The 20,906-nt window shown below is 48.8% G+C and overlaps 1 protein-coding gene across 1 annotated transcript in view; it reads left to right on the top strand.

Annotated features, from left to right (window-relative positions):
• The window catches only part of LOC124468234 (gamma-aminobutyric acid receptor subunit alpha-3-like), a 15,617-nt gene extending 1,610 nt beyond the window's left edge, over positions 1-14,007 (top strand). Inside the window, exons 2-6 of the mRNA XM_047020893.1 lie at positions 94-237; positions 2,838-2,990; positions 7,291-7,496; positions 12,742-12,780; positions 12,915-14,007. Coding sequence (XP_046876849.1) covers positions 94-237; positions 2,838-2,990; positions 7,291-7,496; positions 12,742-12,780; positions 12,915-13,250 — 878 coding nt within the window. The 3' untranslated portion in view covers positions 13,251-14,007. The remainder of the gene's footprint in view (positions 1-93; positions 238-2,837; positions 2,991-7,290; positions 7,497-12,741; positions 12,781-12,914) is intronic.
• The last annotated feature ends 6,899 nt before the right edge of the window (positions 14,008-20,906 follow it).

Consider the following 20,906-nt stretch of genomic DNA (forward strand, 5'->3'; position numbering starts at 1 on the left):
TCTCTCTGTCTCTCTCTCTCTGTCCTCCTGCCCCCCTTCTCTGACTCCCACCCCCATCTCCACCCCTCCTTTCCCCCCTCTCTCGCCTCTCAGATGCCTACACCAACAACGAGGTCATCTACCTATGGACGCAAGGAGATGAGAAGTCTGTGGCGGTGGCAGAGGACGGCTCCAGACTCAACCAGTACGACCTACTAGGACACGTTATTGGGAAGGAGACCATCAGCTCCTCTACAGGTAGAACAGTAGAGACCATCAGCTCCTCTACAGGTAGAACAGTAGAGACCATCAGCTCCTCTACAGGTAGAACAGTAAAGACCATCAGCTCCTCTACAGGTAGAACAGTAGAGACCATCAGCTCCTCTACAGATAGAACAGTAGAGATCGTCAGCTCCTCTACAGGTAGAACAGTAGAGACCATCAGCTCCTCTACAGGTAGAACAGTAGAGACCATCAGCTCCAGTACAGGTAGAACAGTAGAGACCATCAGCTCCTCTACAGGTAGAACAGTAGAGACCATCAGCTCCTCTACAGGTAGAACAGTAAAGACCATCTGCTCCAGTACAGGTAGAACAGTAGAGATCTATCGGGTTCAGTACAGGTAGAACAATAGAGACCATCAGCTCCAGTACAGGTAGAACAGTAGAGACCATCAGCTCCTCTACAGGTAGAACAGTAGAGACCATCAGCTCCTCTACAGGTAGAACAGTAAAGACCATCAGCTCCTCTACAGGTAGAACAGTAGAGACCATCAGCTCCTCTACAGGTAGAACAGTAGAGACCATCAGCTCCTCTACAGGTAGAACAGTAGAGACCATCAGCTCCTCTACAGGTAGAACAGTAGAGATCTATCGGGTTCAGTACAGTTAAAAGAGTAGAGATTTCCCTCCAAATACACGACAGCGAGTCTCCACCACCACCGTCTTCAGCTGACAGGACACTGATAACCATAATACAATAAGAGTGAGAAAAAAAAAAGGATAATTTAGAGATTATTATTATTATTATTTTAACATCTTTGAAATCTGGCTTCCCTTCCTCCACACTCCTGTCCTTTTAGATGATTCTGGTGAATTAATGTCTCCACCTCTTGTCCCTGCCCTCGCCCTCTCCGCCACCGTTGGCACACACTTACACATTCCATTTGTGTCTTTTTCGTAAAGTAATTCCCCCTCTCTGCTTTGCAAGCAGCTGGCTCATCGATTGGTTTCCTGCCCGTGATATTGGGGTCACCGTGGTCCCTCCGCCACTAAGGGAGACTTGCTGACTTTAGGAGAACGCGTTACCCGTGGGTCTGAAAGGGAGCTTTCTCCTGCAGCAGGAGCCAAGCCATCTCCTTGTTATCCTCTTCTGTGTCTGGGGAGAAAAGAAATATCAGGCGTTTTGAGGGTGATGAAGAAGGCAGAACCCCCCTGGCAGCTGTCTGACTCAGACAGAACACCCGCTCGCATTCAGAGATCGAAGCAAAGTAAGAAATTGATCCCCCCCCCCCCCTATGAATGTATTCTTAATGGCGCTAACTTTGTTCTGAACCCGAAAGATAAGGGAAGGGAAAGCCTGCTGTCACTCCTTGACATAAACCTGCACTGCGGTCCATTTGAATTGGCAGTGAGATATAGGAAATCCTGTCAGCACACTGCTGATCACCCATCCATTTGATCTTAAATTCTGATTGCTGGAGTTCTAGCGGAAAGCCCTTTATCTAAAACACCCACGACTAGGACAGTCGGGGGGAGGTCAATCAGTTTCAGGCAGTCAAAGACCGTCATCCAAATGAGAGCAGCCCTTAAGCCCCATTTTCAGAGACACAAGATCCATCGGCGATAGATAGTGTCTAACCTTATTTTTAGTCTCTGTGTTAAGCCCCCTGGTCTCAGTTATCGGCTGGTTTGGTCTGGTTGCATGTCGACAGTGATAGACACACAGGGAGCAGATAGGACTGATGTGGCTTGTGATGTGTGGAGGTGGTTTGTTGTTCAGGCACCTCGAAGCGCAGGCTTCTGAAGATCGCTGGAAGTCCCTTGTGTGCAGTACGTTTACACTGGCAGGACGGGGGAAACCTTGTCTTGACTGAGTTGAACGCCCCGGCTTCAAGGTTAATGGGTCACAACTGCATCGAGCTCTAAGGCTGATGAATCTGTGATGTCGTTGAACTGTTAAACTGTTTACCGTCTCCCGTCTATCAACGTCTGTCAAATGCGGTTAGGGCAGTGTTACAGGCTGCGACCGTAACGTGGTTTACAGGTCTCACCTCCCCTCAGCCCTCAGTTTGTGTTCTGGACAGATGTGGTTTGAAGTCGGGTCATCGCGGGCGCGACACTTCGTCACATGCAAGTGTGTTCTAAAACCCGGTTGCCGAGAGACTAAACCCATTGGTGGTATCGGTTCGCACTGCATCACGTTTCTATCTGGCGGGGACCATAAAGACAATCAGATGTTGTGCTCTCACACACCGAGCTCTCTGTCACCGTCTTGCTGATTCGAAGGACGCCAAGGTCAACACATCCAATCCTGGGCAGCTGTAGTGGGAAAACCAATTTCTGCCTTTAACGACTAGGCAGTGGGACAGCCCAGTAATCAGTTAACCTCCACTCCTCCAGACAGCTCCTTCTGCTGCTACTACAGGAGCCAGTGGCTGTCTGAGTATACTGGCCGCTGTATTAACTTTCATAAATACACTTTTGAATATTTCAGCAGGGTGCTTGTGTTTGTCTGGACCGAACATGAGCTGTATTAATAATTCATGTCCTTTGCTTCTCTCTCCCTCTGTCTCTGTCTATGTGTCTCTCTCCCTGTTCTCCCTCTCTCCCCCCCCCCTCCCCCTCTCCCCCCAACAGGAGAATATGTAGTGATGACAACGTATTTCCATTTGAAAAGGAAAATTGGCTATTTTGTGATTCAGACCTACCTTCCCTGCATCATGACTGTCATCCTGTCCCAGGTCTCCTTCTGGTTGAACAGAGAGTCAGTTCCTGCACGCACGGTATTCGGTAAGTGACTACCACAAAGCCTCACCCCCCACCACCACCCCCCTCCCGCTCCTCCCCCCATCCCCTTCCTCTTGTCGCCTAACCCTCGAAACGCACTTAAGGAGTAATTGAACCGTTGCGACAATGTGGAACGGCGACGGGGAGAGGTCGGCGTTTAAATGATGAAGCTACATCAAAACTAAATGTGCTGCTCAGGCCGCTACGCTTTAGCAGAGCTGCTTTTGTTCGCATCGTCAGACGCCTTCGGTAATCTGAAGTGCTGGTTGGTGGGTGGAGTGTTATACAGAGAGAGTCTGTGAGAGAGGATCAGGTCACTGAGTGTTAAAGCAGGACGGTGGCCCTTCTGGCCAGGCCCAGTCTGGGACAGTGATGAATTTGGTTTTAAATATCGTGCTTGGATCACAGACTTGACCCTGTAATTACTTTCACCACCGCAAACCCACCTAATTAATTACAGATTAGCGGGAGCAAACTTGGAAAGGAATTGAGTTGGAGAAAGTGAGGCCACCCACGTCTGAGGTGGATGTGATAAAGGAAGTGTTGCAGTAGCATCTCCTACAGAACGTGCTTGGCAGAAAGTTTAAGCCGGCCAAGTTTGAGAGAGATTATTGCTTATTGAGCTCTTGCTAACTTTGGCAAGGTGTCTGGCTTTGTCAACACTTTCTTGGGTGTGTGTCTGTCAGTGTGACTGTAAGTGTGAGTGTGAGTGTGAGTGTGTGTGTGTGTGTTTGTGTGTGTGTGTGTGTGTGTGTGTGTGTGTGTGTGTGTGTGTGTGTGTGTGTGTGTGTGTGTGTGTGTGTGTGTGTGTGTGTGTGTGGGGCCACACACATCGGGTGGAAAGCACTGCTGATCCTTCCCGCATTGACAGGGAGACTGGGGAAGGGTAAAATGTTTCTCTCCCTGTGATATCGCACAACCAAACATGAGACTTGGCCAATTTGAGTTTTTCGAGGGTTGAAAGAAAAGTCTCCTTGCGTGGGATTAGAGGGCGTGATGGAGCAACATAGAAATCCCCCCTCTGTCCCCCTAGGCAATGTCACAGTCAATGATAAAACACCCAATACTCCTGTCAGAGGACAACGAAACCATAAACCATTTCCTCTGAATCTCAGAAAACATCTTGAAAGGAAAAGGAACCCAGAGGCCTGTAAACACCAACACACCAGACACAACTCTGGAGCACAACGCTGTCGATTACCACAACACCAAATCCATCTGCGTCGACTTGAATCGTACGCATGGCGAGTATCGACACCATAGCCGATCAGGCCTGTGCCTCTTCCCAACTCTTCATTTAATAGTGTGAGAATAAGCGTTGTGGAGACGTGACTAATCTGAGAAATCAGAGCCATTGAAACCCATTAATCCCCCCACCTAGAGCCTCTCAAGTAGAGGAATCAGCCAGCATATGTCGTCTCTAATCAGTTTACCCCACACTCCAGCACTCTTCACTGTCCCCCCCCCCCCCTTTCCCCGGTCACGGAAACCCACGCTTCTGCCTCTTAAGATGTGATGTCATGACAACCCAAACAGAGCTGAGTGGTTATAGCATTTGATTGCGGATCAAGAGGTCACAGGTTCAGATCTCTACCTCCATCTCCCTTGGATAAAAGTGTCCTCTTTTAATAAGAGTGGCTATACGAATACATTTAGATTTGATCTTCTAAATGTAGATATTGATACTATCAACATTGTTTTTACTATAGCTGCAATGGGGTTTGTGCTGGTTCGGACTGGGACCATCTAGGCTGTGTGAAGTTCCTCAGCTTCACAGCTCTCTTATCCTTCAGCGGAGTAGACGACCAGGCCCTGGTGGCTTCATGGTGTACCATGTCACATCGCGACCAGGGAACAGCACAGTCATTATCTCTGCTTGTCTTCACTAGAAGTCCTTTAATATCTCTCCTGGAGGATGGTTTGGAACCAGGCCGGGGCCACGGGGATCCTGCGAGCAGACAGGCACGGCTGTCTGGGTCTGCTGGAGGGCACGAGGAAGTGCTCAGCGAAAGTTAGTCAGACGCTATGCCTGAACAAGCTGCTACTTGTAATGGATGTGCATGAAGGCCCAACATGGGTTGAAGCCAGGTGTTTATTAATGAATGACAGAAGGGGGGGGGGGGGGGGGGGAAATGCAGGTGAACAGGTGCTGGAGGTGGAGGAGAGCAGGAGCGACGTTGGGGTGGATGGAGTAATGAAGGGAAGGAGGGAGGAGGAAGGAAGCCAGGGAGGGGAGGATGGGAGGAGGGAGAGAGCAACTTTAACTGATTTTCGACATCCGCTGCCAACCCAAGGCTGAGAAATGTGTATCTGTGTAAATGTTTGAGGGAAAACTACTTACTCTGTGGAAAAGAGAGCCGCCAGTTCACAGCCATCTATAAGTATCTACACCCCCAGAGCGCAGTTTGAAAGTTGATATTTAATTAATCAGTTGTACTCTGGCGGGTTGCCAGGTTGGAGGATCTGCGCTGGCTGGCGTGACCCGATATTTTGTGTGGATAATCTGGTTTGTAATTTTCCTCTTCACCCAAGTGTAATGCGTGATTTATGGTTTCATGCGGACGTGTAACACAGCAGACACAATGCAACACAATCTCCCGTGACATTCTAGTTCGCTCTCGTATTGATGTAGTCTAATTGCCTGAGAGCCTTATGGAAACTTACATGGGGGGTTTGCAACCTTTGGGCGTTTAGCATTTACAAATTGTCAATATTTTCCACAACTTCAGCGATGATGGAATACATATAATCAAACGTGGGACCGCTAGTTTTTCTAGATCTGAAAAATGACCGCGAAACCCTATTTTGTTTTCACAAAGTCTAATCTAGCAGACCTGTTAAGGAAGAAACATTTAATCTTTCGCATAAATCAACGGAAAAACGTCCCAGGAGGACGCAAGATTCAGATATCAGGGGAAGCAAGCGCCTTCCCCTCCTGCCGCATTGTCACTTTTTAAAGGCTATATTTTATTTTAACAGATGAGGCAAGTGGAGCCAGGCGGAGTGGAATTATTGCTTATATCTGCCTTGATGGACGCCCCTTGCCCAGCTCTCCTCTCATTTCACTCCTGATTCGGCGCAGCGATGAGACAAAGGCCAGCGTGAGAACAATGACCTAAAAAAGATTCCGATTTCACACAGCAATTGATTTCTCTCCTCACGCGTCTGTCTGAGTTATAATTCAAAATCTAATGTGTCGCTGACACAGACTCAGAGCCGAACAAATCTTCCCTTTGAAACGCGTTTCTGTGTCGAAGCAAGCCGGTGTGAGAGTGAGTTTAATCCTAATTTTGGACGTCTCTCGTTTCGAGGTTTTTGGTCGTCTGTCGTGACGTCCTAATGGAGTTTTGTGCTTCAGTGACGAGAAAGTGCTGAAAGATTACTGTACAGGTAAGCAGTTCCCACACGTCCTTGGAAAAGGACAGAAATGGAAAAATTGAGAAAAGGTCTAGTGTCTTGGAAAATCTTGGAAAAAAGGAAAACATCCTCCCATTTTTCTTTTGGCTGAGAATGAACTGCTAGGCTATCTATCAGAGCTGCCCAAAACAGATAGCATTGCCATCTGAAAGGGCTCATTTATGTTCAGGACCATATTAAACGGTAGTTTATGGACGAGAGTAGGAGAATAAGATGCTGCCTCCTTCTCCACCTTCCTCATCCCCCCCTCCTCCTCCCCCCCCCACCCTCCCATCCCCTCCCTACCCAGACATCGCTGGCCGTTCTCCAGTCAGATGGCAGGAGACTGTGTAACAGCCAGGGCTGTATCAATACAGGGAGAACCAAGTATCGCTACACAAGCCCCATCCCTCTGGGACTCTGCCAGGATCCACGCTTCCACAACATTGTCAACCTGCACGCTTAGCGGACGCGTGGACCGGCTTTTGTCGAAGTTTCCTGTGGCCTTTCCTCCTTGTCACGACCCAAGCTGGGGTGTAGGAGGCAGAAAGAGCACAGTCAGGTTGTGGTGCTCGCTGCAGTCTGATTATGTCACATCCTGTTTGGGGCTTTGTGTCACTGTGCCCGGTGACAATGTGTTTACCAAGATAGCACTTTGGTTTTAGAGTGATACTTGTCCTTGTACAGTATTCAGTTCAGCTCAGACAGAACTTGTGTGTGTGAGAGTGCTTGTATGTGCGTGTGTGTCCGGTGTGCCTATGTGTGGATGTAAATGTGTGCGCACGAGCCCGTGGCCCCCGCCGAACGCACGCTCACGTGCGTCGACTCTCGGCGGGCTTGTGGGGAGAGCCTGTGGGATCATCGCCCGCTCTGTTTCCCCTCCCTAATCCCCTCTTCTCGTCCGCAGGCGTCACCACAGTCCTGACAATGACGACACTGAGTATCAGTGCCAGGAACTCCCTCCCTAAAGTGGCCTATGCCACAGCCATGGACTGGTTCATGGCCGTGTGCTACGCCTTTGTCTTCTCTGCTCTGATTGAGTTTGCCACAGTCAACTACTTCACCAAGAGGAGCTGGGCGTGGGACGGCAAGAAGGAGGGCCAGGAGATACGGGTGAGTCGCCGAAATCCGCCGTCGCCGTGACGACCGTCTTAGCTAGAGAACGGTCATACTTTTTTGCGTATGTGTGTAGTCACTAACCCCCTCGCGGAGTCGCACACGGCATGTCAACGCACCGACACCTCCTGCGAGTCCTGCTTACTGTTTGGTACGCTCGTCAGAGTTGTGGAGAGGAAGACGATTCCCCACTCAGATCTCCGTCCTCTTTAATGTGACAGCCAGGAACCCTGGAATTAGCCTTTTCCTCCGCAGCTCCGGGGAGCAGAAGCTCTTTGCTTGTTCTAGATTGTTTGCTCTCCATCCTTCCTCCGCCCTGATAGCCCTCCTGAAAAATGAGAGTCTTCAGAGCTAATGGTTCGGAGACGCAGTGCGGGGGAGACGGAGAGGACTGGTCTGCGTTGTCGTGGGGACGAGGCGGAGGGGGGGGGGGGGGGGGGGTGTTGCACCTGGGGAGTCTGCGTGGGAGGCCTGTCTCTGCCTCGTGGAAACGGGTCTGGTCAACCTGGAAAGAAAGAGTTTTGTTTGTTCGTTAACGACCCAGTGGAGCAGGAAGTGTGGGGCGGGGGGAGGGGGGGAGTGAGTGAACTCCCAGAGTCAGCCTTCTCCGCTCTGCAGATAAACACTGTGTGCGCATCACCTGAAGGCAGGATGAACACTCTGGGTTTTTTTTAATGGGGAACTCATTAAGCACTGTGACTTTAACACGTACTAAAACACCCAGCGCAACATCTAGTCGTTCGAAAATGCTTTCGGGAGCAATCAAGTTGAGAAACCAAAAAGTTTTGGTCTTTACAGAAAGTGAAACGCATGATCCGGGCTGCCGAGGTGCATCTCTGCTCCTCATCTGTCACCATCCAGAGGGGTCTCTCTCTGTCTCTCTCTGTCTCTGTCTCCCTCTCTGTCTCTGTCTCTCTCTCTCTCTCTCTCTCTGTCTCTCTGTCTCTCTCTCTGGCCTCACTGCAGAGTGCGACACCGTCCCCCTGTCAAACCCTCCCAGATGGGTTAGGGTTTGCAGCTTGACTGGGGGTCTCCTGGATGATTGGCAGCCCGGCGTCGTGCTGACAGGGAAGATCTCTCTCCGCTGGCGGACGCTCCTCCGTCTTTGATCCTGCGTTTCGGCAGGCGCAGGCGTGATGAGCAGGCTCCTTCTGGAGGGGGAGCAGGGTGTCGCCCAGGGGTCACGATCGCGCCCGTCACCATCCTGCCCGATGACACAGCTGTGGAGGGGAGATGTGACAGTTTTGACAGAGAACATCGTCACACTTGAAACCTGCAGGGCTGATTGCACAACCCACCGGTTTCCTCGGGTTCCGCTCAGCCCTTAAGAATGATCAAACGTGACTCACAGTGCAGTTGTGAAAGTCTTCCTTAGCACTTAGCCCGTTTGATAGCTGAACACTTAGACAAAAGTTAAGACGCGTTTATTTATTTTTTCCTGTAATGGATGTGAAAGTGGAAAGCAGTTGGCGAGGGAGAGAGCCTGAGCACCGGGCAGGTAGACAAGGGTAATTTCAGGAGGGGAGGTGGCAACGTTTACCTTGATGAGGAATTTGGTAAGCATGTTTAATTCATGCTGGCCGACAGTCTGTTACACACTCTGCAGTAATGAGACAGTACTGCAGTCAAGTCTCTGTAGAACCTAGACAGCTCTACAGCTGTCAGCATTCCTTCCAAACCACTACGCTACCACCATACACACTGCCACAGACACGCTCCTCTCACACACACACACACACACACACTCTCAGGGACATATTCCTCGCACACACACACACACACACACACACTCTCAGGGACATATTCCTCACACACGCACACACACTCTCTCAGGGAAATATTCCTCACACACTCACACACACACTCACACACACACACTCACACACACACGCACACACACACACACGCACACACACGCACACACACACGCACACACACACACGCACACACACACAAGCTCTCAAGCATCCACCGAGGAACATACAGTTCCCAGTTTCATCTCTCACCCACGTGACAAACTGTAAGGCCTGTGGTAGTCTGTCACACCTCGTTCACACACAGCAAGCCACTCTGCCCTAAGATAATCCGACACCTTCACACACACGTACGCACACACACACTCTCTCTCATGCTCTGGCTGTTCCAAACACAGACCCGTAGGGTGTAAATTCACATCCTCTCAGGAATCTGTGTCCGCTGCGAGCTGAACGCCAGATCTCCTCGCCCTGCAGTCAGGTCTGTGGGGTGTTGGGCCTTCTCTCCGTGTTCCCAGGAACATCTCGTTCCTAACACACCCAGGACTTCTGGGTCAACATGTGTTTGATTTAATACATTTTTCACATTCAGTCAGTTAGTAAATGCCGTTATCCAAAGCGACGTTCAAATACTGCATGAAGACAACACAGCAGAAGATCCATGATTTGTTTTGAAAGTCACCATAGCAACAGCGATTTAATACGATTTCCACAGTACCTCTTTGAGTTGATTATAACTACACCAGAATTTGAGATTGAAAATACAGTAGAAGATAACTGATACAGGACCTGCACGCTGAAGAGCCATCCAGTGTGGACTGTGACTCTAGGATTCCCGACAGGAAGGTATATGTACTTCCATGAGCGTGTGGGTGAGGTTGCAGGGTTTAGACCCAGCCCAACATTACACACTTCCACGAGCGTGTGGGTGAGGTTGTAGGGTTTGGACCCAGCCCAACATTACACACTTCCACGAGCGTGTGGGTGAGGTTGCAGGGTTTAGACCCAGCCCAACATTACACACTTCCACGAGTGTGTGGGTGAGGTTGCAGGGTTTAGACCCAGCCCAACATTACACACTTCCACGAGTGTGTGGGTGAGGTTTCAGGGTCTAGACCCAGCCCAACATTACACACTTCCACGAGGGTGTGGGTGAGGTTGCAGGGTTTAGACCCAGCCCAACATTACACACTTCCATGAGTGTGTGGGTGAGGTTGCAGAGTTTAGACCCAGCCCAACATTACACACTTCCATGAGTGTGTGGGTGAGGTTGTAGGGTTTGGACCCAGCCCAACATTACACACTTCCATGAGTGTGTGGGTGAGGTTGTAGGGTCTAGACCCAGCCCAACATTACACACTTCCATGAGTGTGTGGGTGAGTTTGCAGGGTTTAGACCCAGCCCAACATGACACACTTCCACGAGTGTGTGGGTGAGGTTGCAGGGTCTAGACCCAGCCCGCAGGCAGGGTTAACCTAGCTCAGCCTGAGGTGGGCAGGGTGAAGAGTGGCTTGTTAACGGTTATCCTCTACTCATGCTGATCTAAGCCAGGCCTGTGATGGAGGGGGGGCCCGGGCGCCCCTGGATCAGCAGGGATCGATACCCGGAAAACACCCCGGGGCGCCCTGGGAGCGGACGCCAGCAGCCTGCAGACTGCCTCTCCACCAGTATTGGCAGGAGATGGAGTGCTCGCCTGTAGAGAATACACACACGCACACTCTGACACACACACACACTCTGACGCAACACACACACACTCTGGCAAACACACTCAGCCAGGCTGGCACATTAACGCACAGATACAGACACACAGACTGATACACACATACACTGGCAAACACGTAAACAATGGCTAACACACACATACACACGTTTGGACACACACACTCACAATGCTTACAAACACATACAGACACACACAAATGTACACACACTCTGGCAAATGCAAACACCAGCAGCACAGTTGTTCTGGGTGTATGAGTGTGTGTTCAGTGTCTGTGTGCGTCTGTGTGTTTGTCAGCATGTGCACGGCTGAGTTTGTTCTGTGAGGCAATGTGTGCTTGTCATGGTTGCGGTGGAGTGTGTTTGTCAAGGAGCAGGAATCCAGCTCAAGTTTTTCTCACCTGTCTGAGAGGAGACCGGTCCACACCCCAGAGGAAGCCCTGTCACACACCAGCTCATCATGTCATATCCCTCCGCTCTCCTCAGCGGCACAGCCTCGGACTAGAATCAATCACAGTGCCCCAGTTGTTCTAGAACATGCTCCAGCACTGTCTTCAACTTTGATTCACTCCCACCCACGTCTGGCTCCTTGCTGCTGAGGTGATGCAATCCTAGCGAGAGGATTGCAACGTGCGAGCGTGTGAACTGTGGACGTGAACCGCTTTCACCTGAGGAGTCCCAGCAGAGGGCCTGGAGAGACCTAGACCTGCCTCCGACACATCCATCATCCCTCCTCATCCTCCTCCTCTCATCCAAGGCCTTTATACTGCCTGCGTTCTCACGCACACTCCCAGTCAGAACACTCTCCTCTTACACACATACACACACACACACACATGCATGCACACGCACACTTTCAGGGACACCGTTTCACACACACATCCAAACATACAAGCAACAAACACTCCCAGGGCTACAATCCTCAAGCACACGCACACACACTCCTCTCCTGTCCTCGCCCCACGCCCCTCTGGTGTGTCCTGCTGACTCCCAGCCTACTGCTGCACACTCCCCCATACGGATCAGTTTCACCAAAAAATGAGCATCTCCCAAAATGATCCTCGCCTTGCCACCCCCCCCCCCCCCCCCCCCCCCCCACACACCACAAACTTTTCTGCAATCCTAAACTTTCTGAGCCATGTGCATGAAACTTGTGTCTTCTACTACCCCCAGGGTTACCCTGCCCTCATAGTGGCTCGTGAAGATCTTGTCAGGGGTGGGAAGTGGAGGGGGGACGGGTAAGGGGGCTCATGAGATTTGCCACTTACTGGAGCGTGGATGGGTAATGTCCACTGGCCCTGCCCTCTGTCCGGAGGGGGGGGGGGGGGGGGGGGGGGGGGGGGGGGGAATGGGGGCGGGATTAGTCATCTCTTGTGTGACCCTTCAGAAGGAGCCTGCTCAGCCCCCACACACACACACACACACACACTGAGCCCGTCGTGTCGCACTGTTCTGCTTTAGCTCCACCCACGTCCTATACACCATCCTGTTGCAGGTAACTGTCATTTTGAAAGAGAAGATGAATGGGTAGACATGAAATTAAAATACTACAGCTACTACTGTAGCCTTGGAACAAGTTTGGTTAAGAGTGATTTGACTGTCTACATTTCTTGTACAGTAATGTATGAACAGGAAAGTAATATACTGTACCTGTCTGAAATGTACAAGTAATGTCTGGAGATTGGACAATGACAATGCGATAATGGAATTTCTCAATATTAACATCATTGGTAAAAACGTTTTTTCTTTTCTACTTTTCTTTTCAGGAACCCTTTCAGAGTAACATTGCCAGGATTAAAGATATGGTTAGGCTATGTTTTGTTCTTTGTGTGGCGTCTTGTATCGCTTCTGTTTCCTCTATATGAGCCCAAATGGAAGTATGGTTCAGTTCGGTGCTTCAGACCTGATTCTCTTTGCTTCTCTTTCTTTCATTTCGCAGCGGAGAGAATCAGCCTCTCTCTCCAAAAAGACAAACAACCAGTTCAACATAGTCGGAACTACCTATGCTATCAACGTAGCCAAAGACCAAGGCTTGACAACCGTCTCTAAGAGCGCCTCCCCCGTTCCTGTGAGGCACCACCACCACCACCACCACCACATCCCCAAAATGGACGACCCATACATGGAAGCCAGGAAGTCCTACAACCGCGTCAGTAAGGTGGACAAGATATCTCGCATCATCTTTCCCGTGTTGTTTTTCATCTTCAACCTGGTCTACTGGGCCACCTACGTCAACAGGAAACCCACCATTATGAAGTCCAACCCCCAGAAGTGATTCTGACCCCAGGAGACTGGTGGATCTGAGAGGACAGGAGGTCCAGTACTTAACATGCTAGCGTTTCACCGTCTCTGACTTGCTTTGGGTATTTTCAGTTATTGGTAGGCCGAAGACTAACGTAGAGCCGTTTTTCTGTACATAATCCGAGGTTTTCTTTTCATTTGTGTGCGGTTACAGTTTCGCTAGGTAGTAGACTTGGTTGTGTGTGTTTTTTTGACGGCAGATGTCATCTGTCATGTTTGTGGTGAACAGAGAAAGGCAGAGAAGGCCTTTGTCTGAACACTTCATGACAGAAGACCATGTCCTTAGAATATGTGTGCTTGTACGTATGTGTGTGTGTGTGTATGCTTGTGTGTGCGTGTGTGTGTGCTTGTATAACACACTACATTCCCCCTGATGTGCGTCAGACGAGGGCTGGAGAGCCACTGGCCTGTCTGATGCGGTAGTGTTCTACCGTAGCCAGCGGCAACCAGTACGGCTTCACAGAAACATCATTAATAACCCTCAGTGTTTGGCCCAGATGAATTTCAACAGACCCGATGCAATATCATTTGGAATTGCTTTTGTGTCCTATGGGTTTGTCTGCACATTTTCCAGGCCAGCGACTCTTTATTATTTTAACAGGCTGAGTATGCTTAAAACATAAAGAAGGGGTTTGTGCCTTTTTTTAATACACACATTATCAAACAAACAATGCAGCTTTCGATACACTAGAATGAAAACACACACATGCACACATCTGACACACACTGACAGTACTGGTGTCAACATGGTTATGTCTGATTGTGGCTGTGTCCCCTAGTGTCCAACCCCCCCCCCCCCCTCCACACACACACACACACACACACAGTCCACAGTGTGGTAACTGAGGATGAAAATGGCCATAAGCATGGCTGGCCAGTGGAGCCAAGCCTGTGTAAAGCAACATGATGCTATAGACCAGAAGGATCCACTGAACTGGAGGAGATGCAATGATAACACTGATCTGTATCACCACACACACACACACACACACACACATGTATTTCCATATTATAGCGTGTGGTGGTAAGCCTGTGGGAAAGCAAGTACCATCGCTGTACATCACGTGTTTCGTTTGTAATGTTTGTGTTGCTTTGTGTCGAGTTTGCTACACGTACATATACATCCTTTTCTTGGTCTTTTCTTAATAATTTTTGATGAAAGCTTTTGACCCTCGTGCCTGTCCCTGATGTTTGGTTTCTCCTCGTGGAAGGCTACAGGACGGAGCTCCTGTCCACGTGGGGAGATCTGTATTTTTTTGTTGTTGAAATGACTAAATCCCCGTTTCGTCTTATTGCCATGCTGAGAACTCTGTTCCACCTGTACGGCGTGTGATCCACGTGATACATACTGTGAAAGCGCGAACAAAACAACTCAAGATGGGACAGAGCACGAGGACACTTGAAACATGACTCATGTTCTCTCAACAATGCAAGGAGAACGGGAGCTAGCTGTTGATGTATGGGTACGTACTATAACATGAGAATCTTAACAACCTGCGTAGCATACAGACGTAGGCTACTTGCGTAATGCCTGTTTAAGTTAAGGGAGAGTTAGGGCCCATAGACTGGGTGAGAGGTTTCTGGTCCGCTCCAAACCATTCATGTTATTAAGAAGACGTTCAGATGTGCGAACCGTCTGGACAATGGATGCTGATTCATATTAGCTTCTAGGTGTGGTGTGTTTGAAAAGAAAAGGACACACAAACCATGTACAATGTATGAAACTTAGGTTAATGCATGACAATCTGTACATGTGTGTGTCTGCAAACAACAGTTAGTGCTGTTCGTCATGTTGAAATATACGGCTCGTTTTGTTTTTTGGTTGAGGTCCCCATTTTACTCACCTCAGGACCAGATCCTAACTCTAGACTGACAATACTGGACATTCATTAGCGTGTTTGTCCATGTGAAGTTGGCATCGTATTTCCGATAGTATCAAAGTTGGGGTTTGGTCCTTGGGGGGTTGTGAATTCTATCTCTTGAAACTGCAGTCAATAGAGCATAAGGTCATATATATAAGGAATATATATTTAGATATTAATATATTTATGCTATTCATTACACACTGTAGACCACATTTTATATATGATATAGCTTCTACAGCATCAGTGCAAACCCATTGATGGCTAGAAACCAGTAGAGACAAGAATATAAACTAATAGAGTATAAACTTAAAGGGCAAGAACACTACATACTCAAAAAAAAGTGTTGCTAAGTTGTGAATTTGTAGATATTGTGAATCCAAATTATAGAGTGTGTGTGTGGAATATAAATAAGCCAGGTTCTGCATTTTTACATTTGAGAAGTACTGCTGTCTAATTCAGCTCTGCAACACTTCTGGTGTTACGGAACTTTTCCATATCCATGACATGACTTAGCCGGTTCAGTCTCTATTGTGCACTTCTTTAATGAAACTGTGAATAGGCAGATGTCTGCAAAGTATGCTGTACATACTGTTCTCTCGCTCTCTCTTTGTCTCTCTCTTTGTCTCTCTCTTCTCTTTCTCAAACAATTAAATTGCATGTCCCAAAGCATTGTAAGAATATAGACCCTTCCCCCACAGTAAGAGATCCTATGCGACCTTGGATGTTGGTAGCCGTTCTCCTCCATGGCGGTGGTTGCTGTCACAAGCTGAATCTAGACGTTATGACAGGGGCTGGGCGTGTTCCATGCGCACATAGGAGGCAGTTGGGATTTCAAGGACGTTGACGTAACATGTCTGCAAAAAAGTACAAAAGAGACCGGGGGTTCTCAGAGGGAGAAGGGGAGAAGGGACATCTGTGGATGTCGTCAGGTGACAAGTGGCTCATTGAAACATCAATCCCATGTCTCTTGGTGATAACGTCTGTTCCATGGGCTGAGCTATGGAGCATGCTAATAGTCCCTCTCTTTCTCTGTGTTGTGTTGACACTGTGATCCGATGCAGAAAAAGTAGTTGAACAGAACAAGGGCACGGTACAGGAGCGCTGTCTGTACCGTCATGCTTGGGTGAACCCAGGGGGGGTCACCTGGATGCTCTCGAGAACGTTGTCATTTCCTGCGACGTGGAAGCATGCAGACACTGGCACAGCCAGCTCGTGCACACGTCCCCTTGGAGTTACAGTACAGCCTTGATACTCACGTTGTAGAGGGATGACAGGATTATGAGAAAGCTGTGCCGAAAATATGATACTGAGAGTTCTGCTTCGATTTAGTCTGGGTACATAGGACATGTAACTTCCCTCCACCATTCAGTATATCCCTCATTGCCATACATTGTGATGTGGCAAATGACCTTCAAGCCAGAGAGTTTGATAAAAAACAATTTCCTTAAGAATGTTGCATGCTGGGCATTTAGACAGATTGGTGGTGAGGTTAACAAGAGGGCAGTGATAAAGACACTAATCGGGGCGCTGATTTCAGATATTACATTCACATTGCCAGGCCAAGACCACTCGACAATCATCAGGGTTTTGAGGGTGAATATTTTCCATTTGATGGTCCGTTGACCTGTCTGACTGAAGTAAATTAATCTGTTTCAGAGCTGCAACAACACTCGGCGCTGACTAGTTTCAGACCCCTGCCACTATTAGCAAATTGCCCTGGTTGTTAAAGTGACAGTAGCAAGGTTCATACAGAAGAACCTGTCAGCCACCATTACGGAGGGTGACACAAGACACACAAGGGTCAACATCACTCAGTGGAAACTCTAATTCCTCTTGACTGGCTTGACAAGGTGGGCATTCCAGTCTATCATATTTAAAGCTAAATAATTTTTCGTCTTGCACGCACTAAGGAAAATAGGCCCTGTTAGAATATGCCCATGAATATTTAAAGCCACCCTAGAATAGTTTGACGTATTGATTGGTTAGACTGCTATTGCTTGCTTGTGCTTGCTATGATCAAATAAATTATACATTTTGTGAGTTGTGGACTTTGCCAGACTTTGTGTTCTGGTAAGTGTGAGGCTGCGTCATGCACTGTTGATCTCTTCTCCCCCAAAATAACTGAGCAAAGAACATTTGCCAACTTTCAGTGATCTAGTTGCCTGACCTGTGTGGAAGCTGTTCCGTCTCCTAAAGATGATGTAGCTGCTCCGTCTCCTAAAGATGATGTCGCTGCTCCGTCTCCTAAAGATGATGTCGCTGCTCCGTCTCCTAAAGATGATGTTACTGTGCCGTCCTGTAATTAATCTTGTCATAGGTAAGATACCAACATAAATGAATCTCTTCTGATCTTTAACAGAAAAACTGATCTATAACCAGCATTTCTGCAACGATTGACACCGTATTGTTGATGTGAAGACAGTAAGTTCTCTGAGGAGTCGGTTCATAATGTTTACCTCTCGCTACGCTGTTGTTTTTAAGAGTGAGATGTGAAGATTTAAGTCTGTCAGAGATAAAGTCATTTTTTTGTTTGTTTTTATTAGTTTTCTTGTTTCTAAAAGTGTTAAGTTTGCTCTATTGTGAAGGTTTGTTTGTGGGGCTGAAGACAAAAAATGTTTTATTCATCCCTCTGTCCAGGTTTGGCTGTTCTTTACATTGAATAAAGATACAGTGCTTTCATCCATTGTGTTTTCCTTCAGCATACTTATATTAAAAGAACCTTGCGCTTTCCACTCCATGATAAATATTCCTCTCACAGCTCATTATGGTTGCAGTGAACACAAAATCACACATGTAGGCCTCCATTTATGAATGAAGAGTCGCACATCAAACATCTCCGGTTTATTCACGTTAGTGCCATCACTCATGGCGACGGTAGGCTATACATACCGCAGGAAGTCCCAGTGCGGACGCCAAGCCCCTCTGTTGATGAAACTCCATGTTGCTGTTAGGGAAGACGTGATTGAGTGTCTAGACCGAAGAAATATGAATCGCGGTGATGTGCTATTCTGTTTGAGCTCAGTGTGTGTGCCGTGGACGGAACGAGCTTCGTCGAGAATGTGTGCTTGAATGGGTGGACCGCATCCATCTTTGAAAAGGTGTGGACTACCCGAAGGCTCCTCGATCCATCACCCAGCTCACAGAGATCCTACCCAACATTAAAGCACCCCGTCTGTGTCTGGCTGTGTGTTTCTCAAAGCAATCAATATCTGTTGAAATATTAACTTGGCGAGTCCCGCTCAACTACAGTCTGTGGTGCTCCGTCGACACTCTAATCATTGGAAAGAAAATCACAAAATTGGCAACATAGTGTATATATTATCTCATGTGTTCCCAATTCAAAGACCTGTCATCAGGCTGTCATAGTCGTGTAGGATACACAGCATACTGTATCACACATGTGGAATGGAGGGAGTAGAAAAGGAAAGTGTTAAAAAAAAAAAAAAAGGCTCAAAATGTCCCCATGAAGTGACAGGGTCTAACCTGAAGAAGACGTAGCTGAGGTCACCTGCGGGTCAGAATGTTCCGGTCCTTTGTTGTCTCATCCACATCCAGCTCGGCTCCAGCAGCGTCCGGACTATCGCTCTCTCCTCCGGCACAGGGGTTTAAAGATTAAGCGCCAAGCCCTTTGGCCATAGAGCTACATATATGGGTGGTTTATTAGCCTGTGACACTCTGCAAAGATGTGGACCAGAAGCTGAGAAGGAAGCAGGGGGGGTTACTCTTTAGGTTTTTATCTTGGCTCCAGCACACACTAGAGGGTGTGACAGTGGGCGGGGGTGAGAACAATGGCCATTGTTATGTTAACCAGTGGATTAATGAGGAGCCTGATGAAGTGGAGGCTGGGGTGAAATCTATAGGTGCTCTAATCCCAGCTCAGGCGTTGTGGGGGAAAGGGGGGTGGGGGATCAGGGGGGGGGGGGCTCCTGGGGAGGGGGAAGACAGGGTGAGAGGAAGAGGAGACGAGGGGGAAGGGGAAAGAAAGAAGGAGGAGACGAGGTAAGCGGGAGAGATGGGGGCGGAGATTGATGTTCTATACCTGCGACGGCATGCAGTTCCTGTTTCGAAGATATATTCTCTGAACCCCCCCCCCCTCTCCCCCAGCCCCCCTTCAAACCCCCGCTCCTCCACTTCACCCGCACGACCCCCGATCACTCAGAATGTCACATTAATTAATAGGTTAAAAGGAAAGGAAGGATTAAAGGTTATGGATCTTCGTGTTTAATGTAATGGTATACCCTCCCCTTTTTTTAACAATTCACATAGGAACACTAAAAGCATTGGATACGCTCTCTCTTTCCTCTCTCACTCTCCCTTCTCACGCTCTCTCTCTCCCTCCTTTTCTCCCTCTCTCCCTCTCCATCTCTCTCCCCCTCTCCCTCCCCTCCCTCTCTCTCTCACCATTTTCTCCACACAGCTGTACATTGTCCTTGTGAGACTTGTCTGTCAATCACTTTCTGCAAAACATCCTTTAGAAGTTCCCAGCCAAGGAGACACACCCATCACCCTCCAGAACTCCTCACAGTCGATCCTCACACTCCCTCTAGGCTCAGAGGGTAGAGCATTTGGCTGCAGGTCAAGAGGTCCCAGGTTCAAATCCCACCCTGTGTTGTGTGTCGCTTTATGAATGATAAATAAATAACATTGATTGACAGTACGTCTGAAGAGACAGAGCTTCACCGTGTCATTGGACACCTGAGGTGGACTGAGGCATCATGGTTAGCTTCAAGAGGTAGAATATATCCTTCCTGAGGTCCCAGAAGGTAAGGTATGGAATGAGATGATGAAACAGGATCTGTTCCAAGCAGACAGGGCCTCCTGAATCTGACCTTCATGGGAGGGTGGAACACGTAAAATGATTAATACTTAACTAGAAACACCGCTGGGAGAATCTCCTGTGTAGTCATATTTTATTTCACATCCCTAGTATTCTCCTCCTCCACAGACCTCACTGTGCACGAGGTCAACAACTCACCGCTACCGAACCAAAAGCATCCTAACTCCCTGCTGTCCAGTCCGTGGAGTCAGACGTCCAACCAGCCTGATGGCTGCAGAGGGTCAGGGTTCAGAGCCCCGACCCATTCCAGACCAGTCCAATCAGAGCAAACAGATGTTGCGTTCATCGACGTGGCCAGGGAGGGGACGATCCCGCTTGTCGCGGCCTCTCCGTGCGACCACGCACTCCACCGTCACCACCCCAGCTTCCCTTTCGCTGTGACAAGGGCACAGATCGCTGCCCTTGATCCCCCTGATCGCAGTGGTACAGTGGTACAGTGGTACAGTGCAGGGGACAGAGTCTTCTCATCAGGAGGCTGATAAGGGACGGGCCTGCGTTTTACATTTAGTCATTTAGCAGACGCTCTTATCCAGAGCGACTTACAGTACTGGGAGCACGCCTGGGAATCGAACCGGCAACCTTCTGATAAATAGCCTGATTCCCTACCCGCTCAGCCATCTGACCCCTGTTTTATCATCTGACCCCTGTTTTATCATCTGACCCCTGTTTTATCATCCGAGCGCTCTTTGAGTCCACGACAAGGGAGGACCACATCCCGTGAGAATCGAGCGACCCTCTTAAACTTGAACTGCCCGCGGAATAAAATACAACTGACACATCGCAATCTAGGTTGGTCCGACCTCCGACCCTGGTTCCTGGTTCCTGGTTCCTGGTTCCTGGCAGATGTAGTTTGTCTCAGCCCTCAGGGCAGAGAGCTGTACTGTCCATAGCAGGACTCGTCCCAATTACGATGTCAGTTCGTGGTGGT

Source organism: Hypomesus transpacificus, chromosome 5 (assembly GCF_021917145.1).
Source record: "Hypomesus transpacificus isolate Combined female chromosome 5, fHypTra1, whole genome shotgun sequence".
In the NCBI taxonomy this organism is placed as follows: Eukaryota; Metazoa; Chordata; class Actinopteri; order Osmeriformes; family Osmeridae; genus Hypomesus; species Hypomesus transpacificus.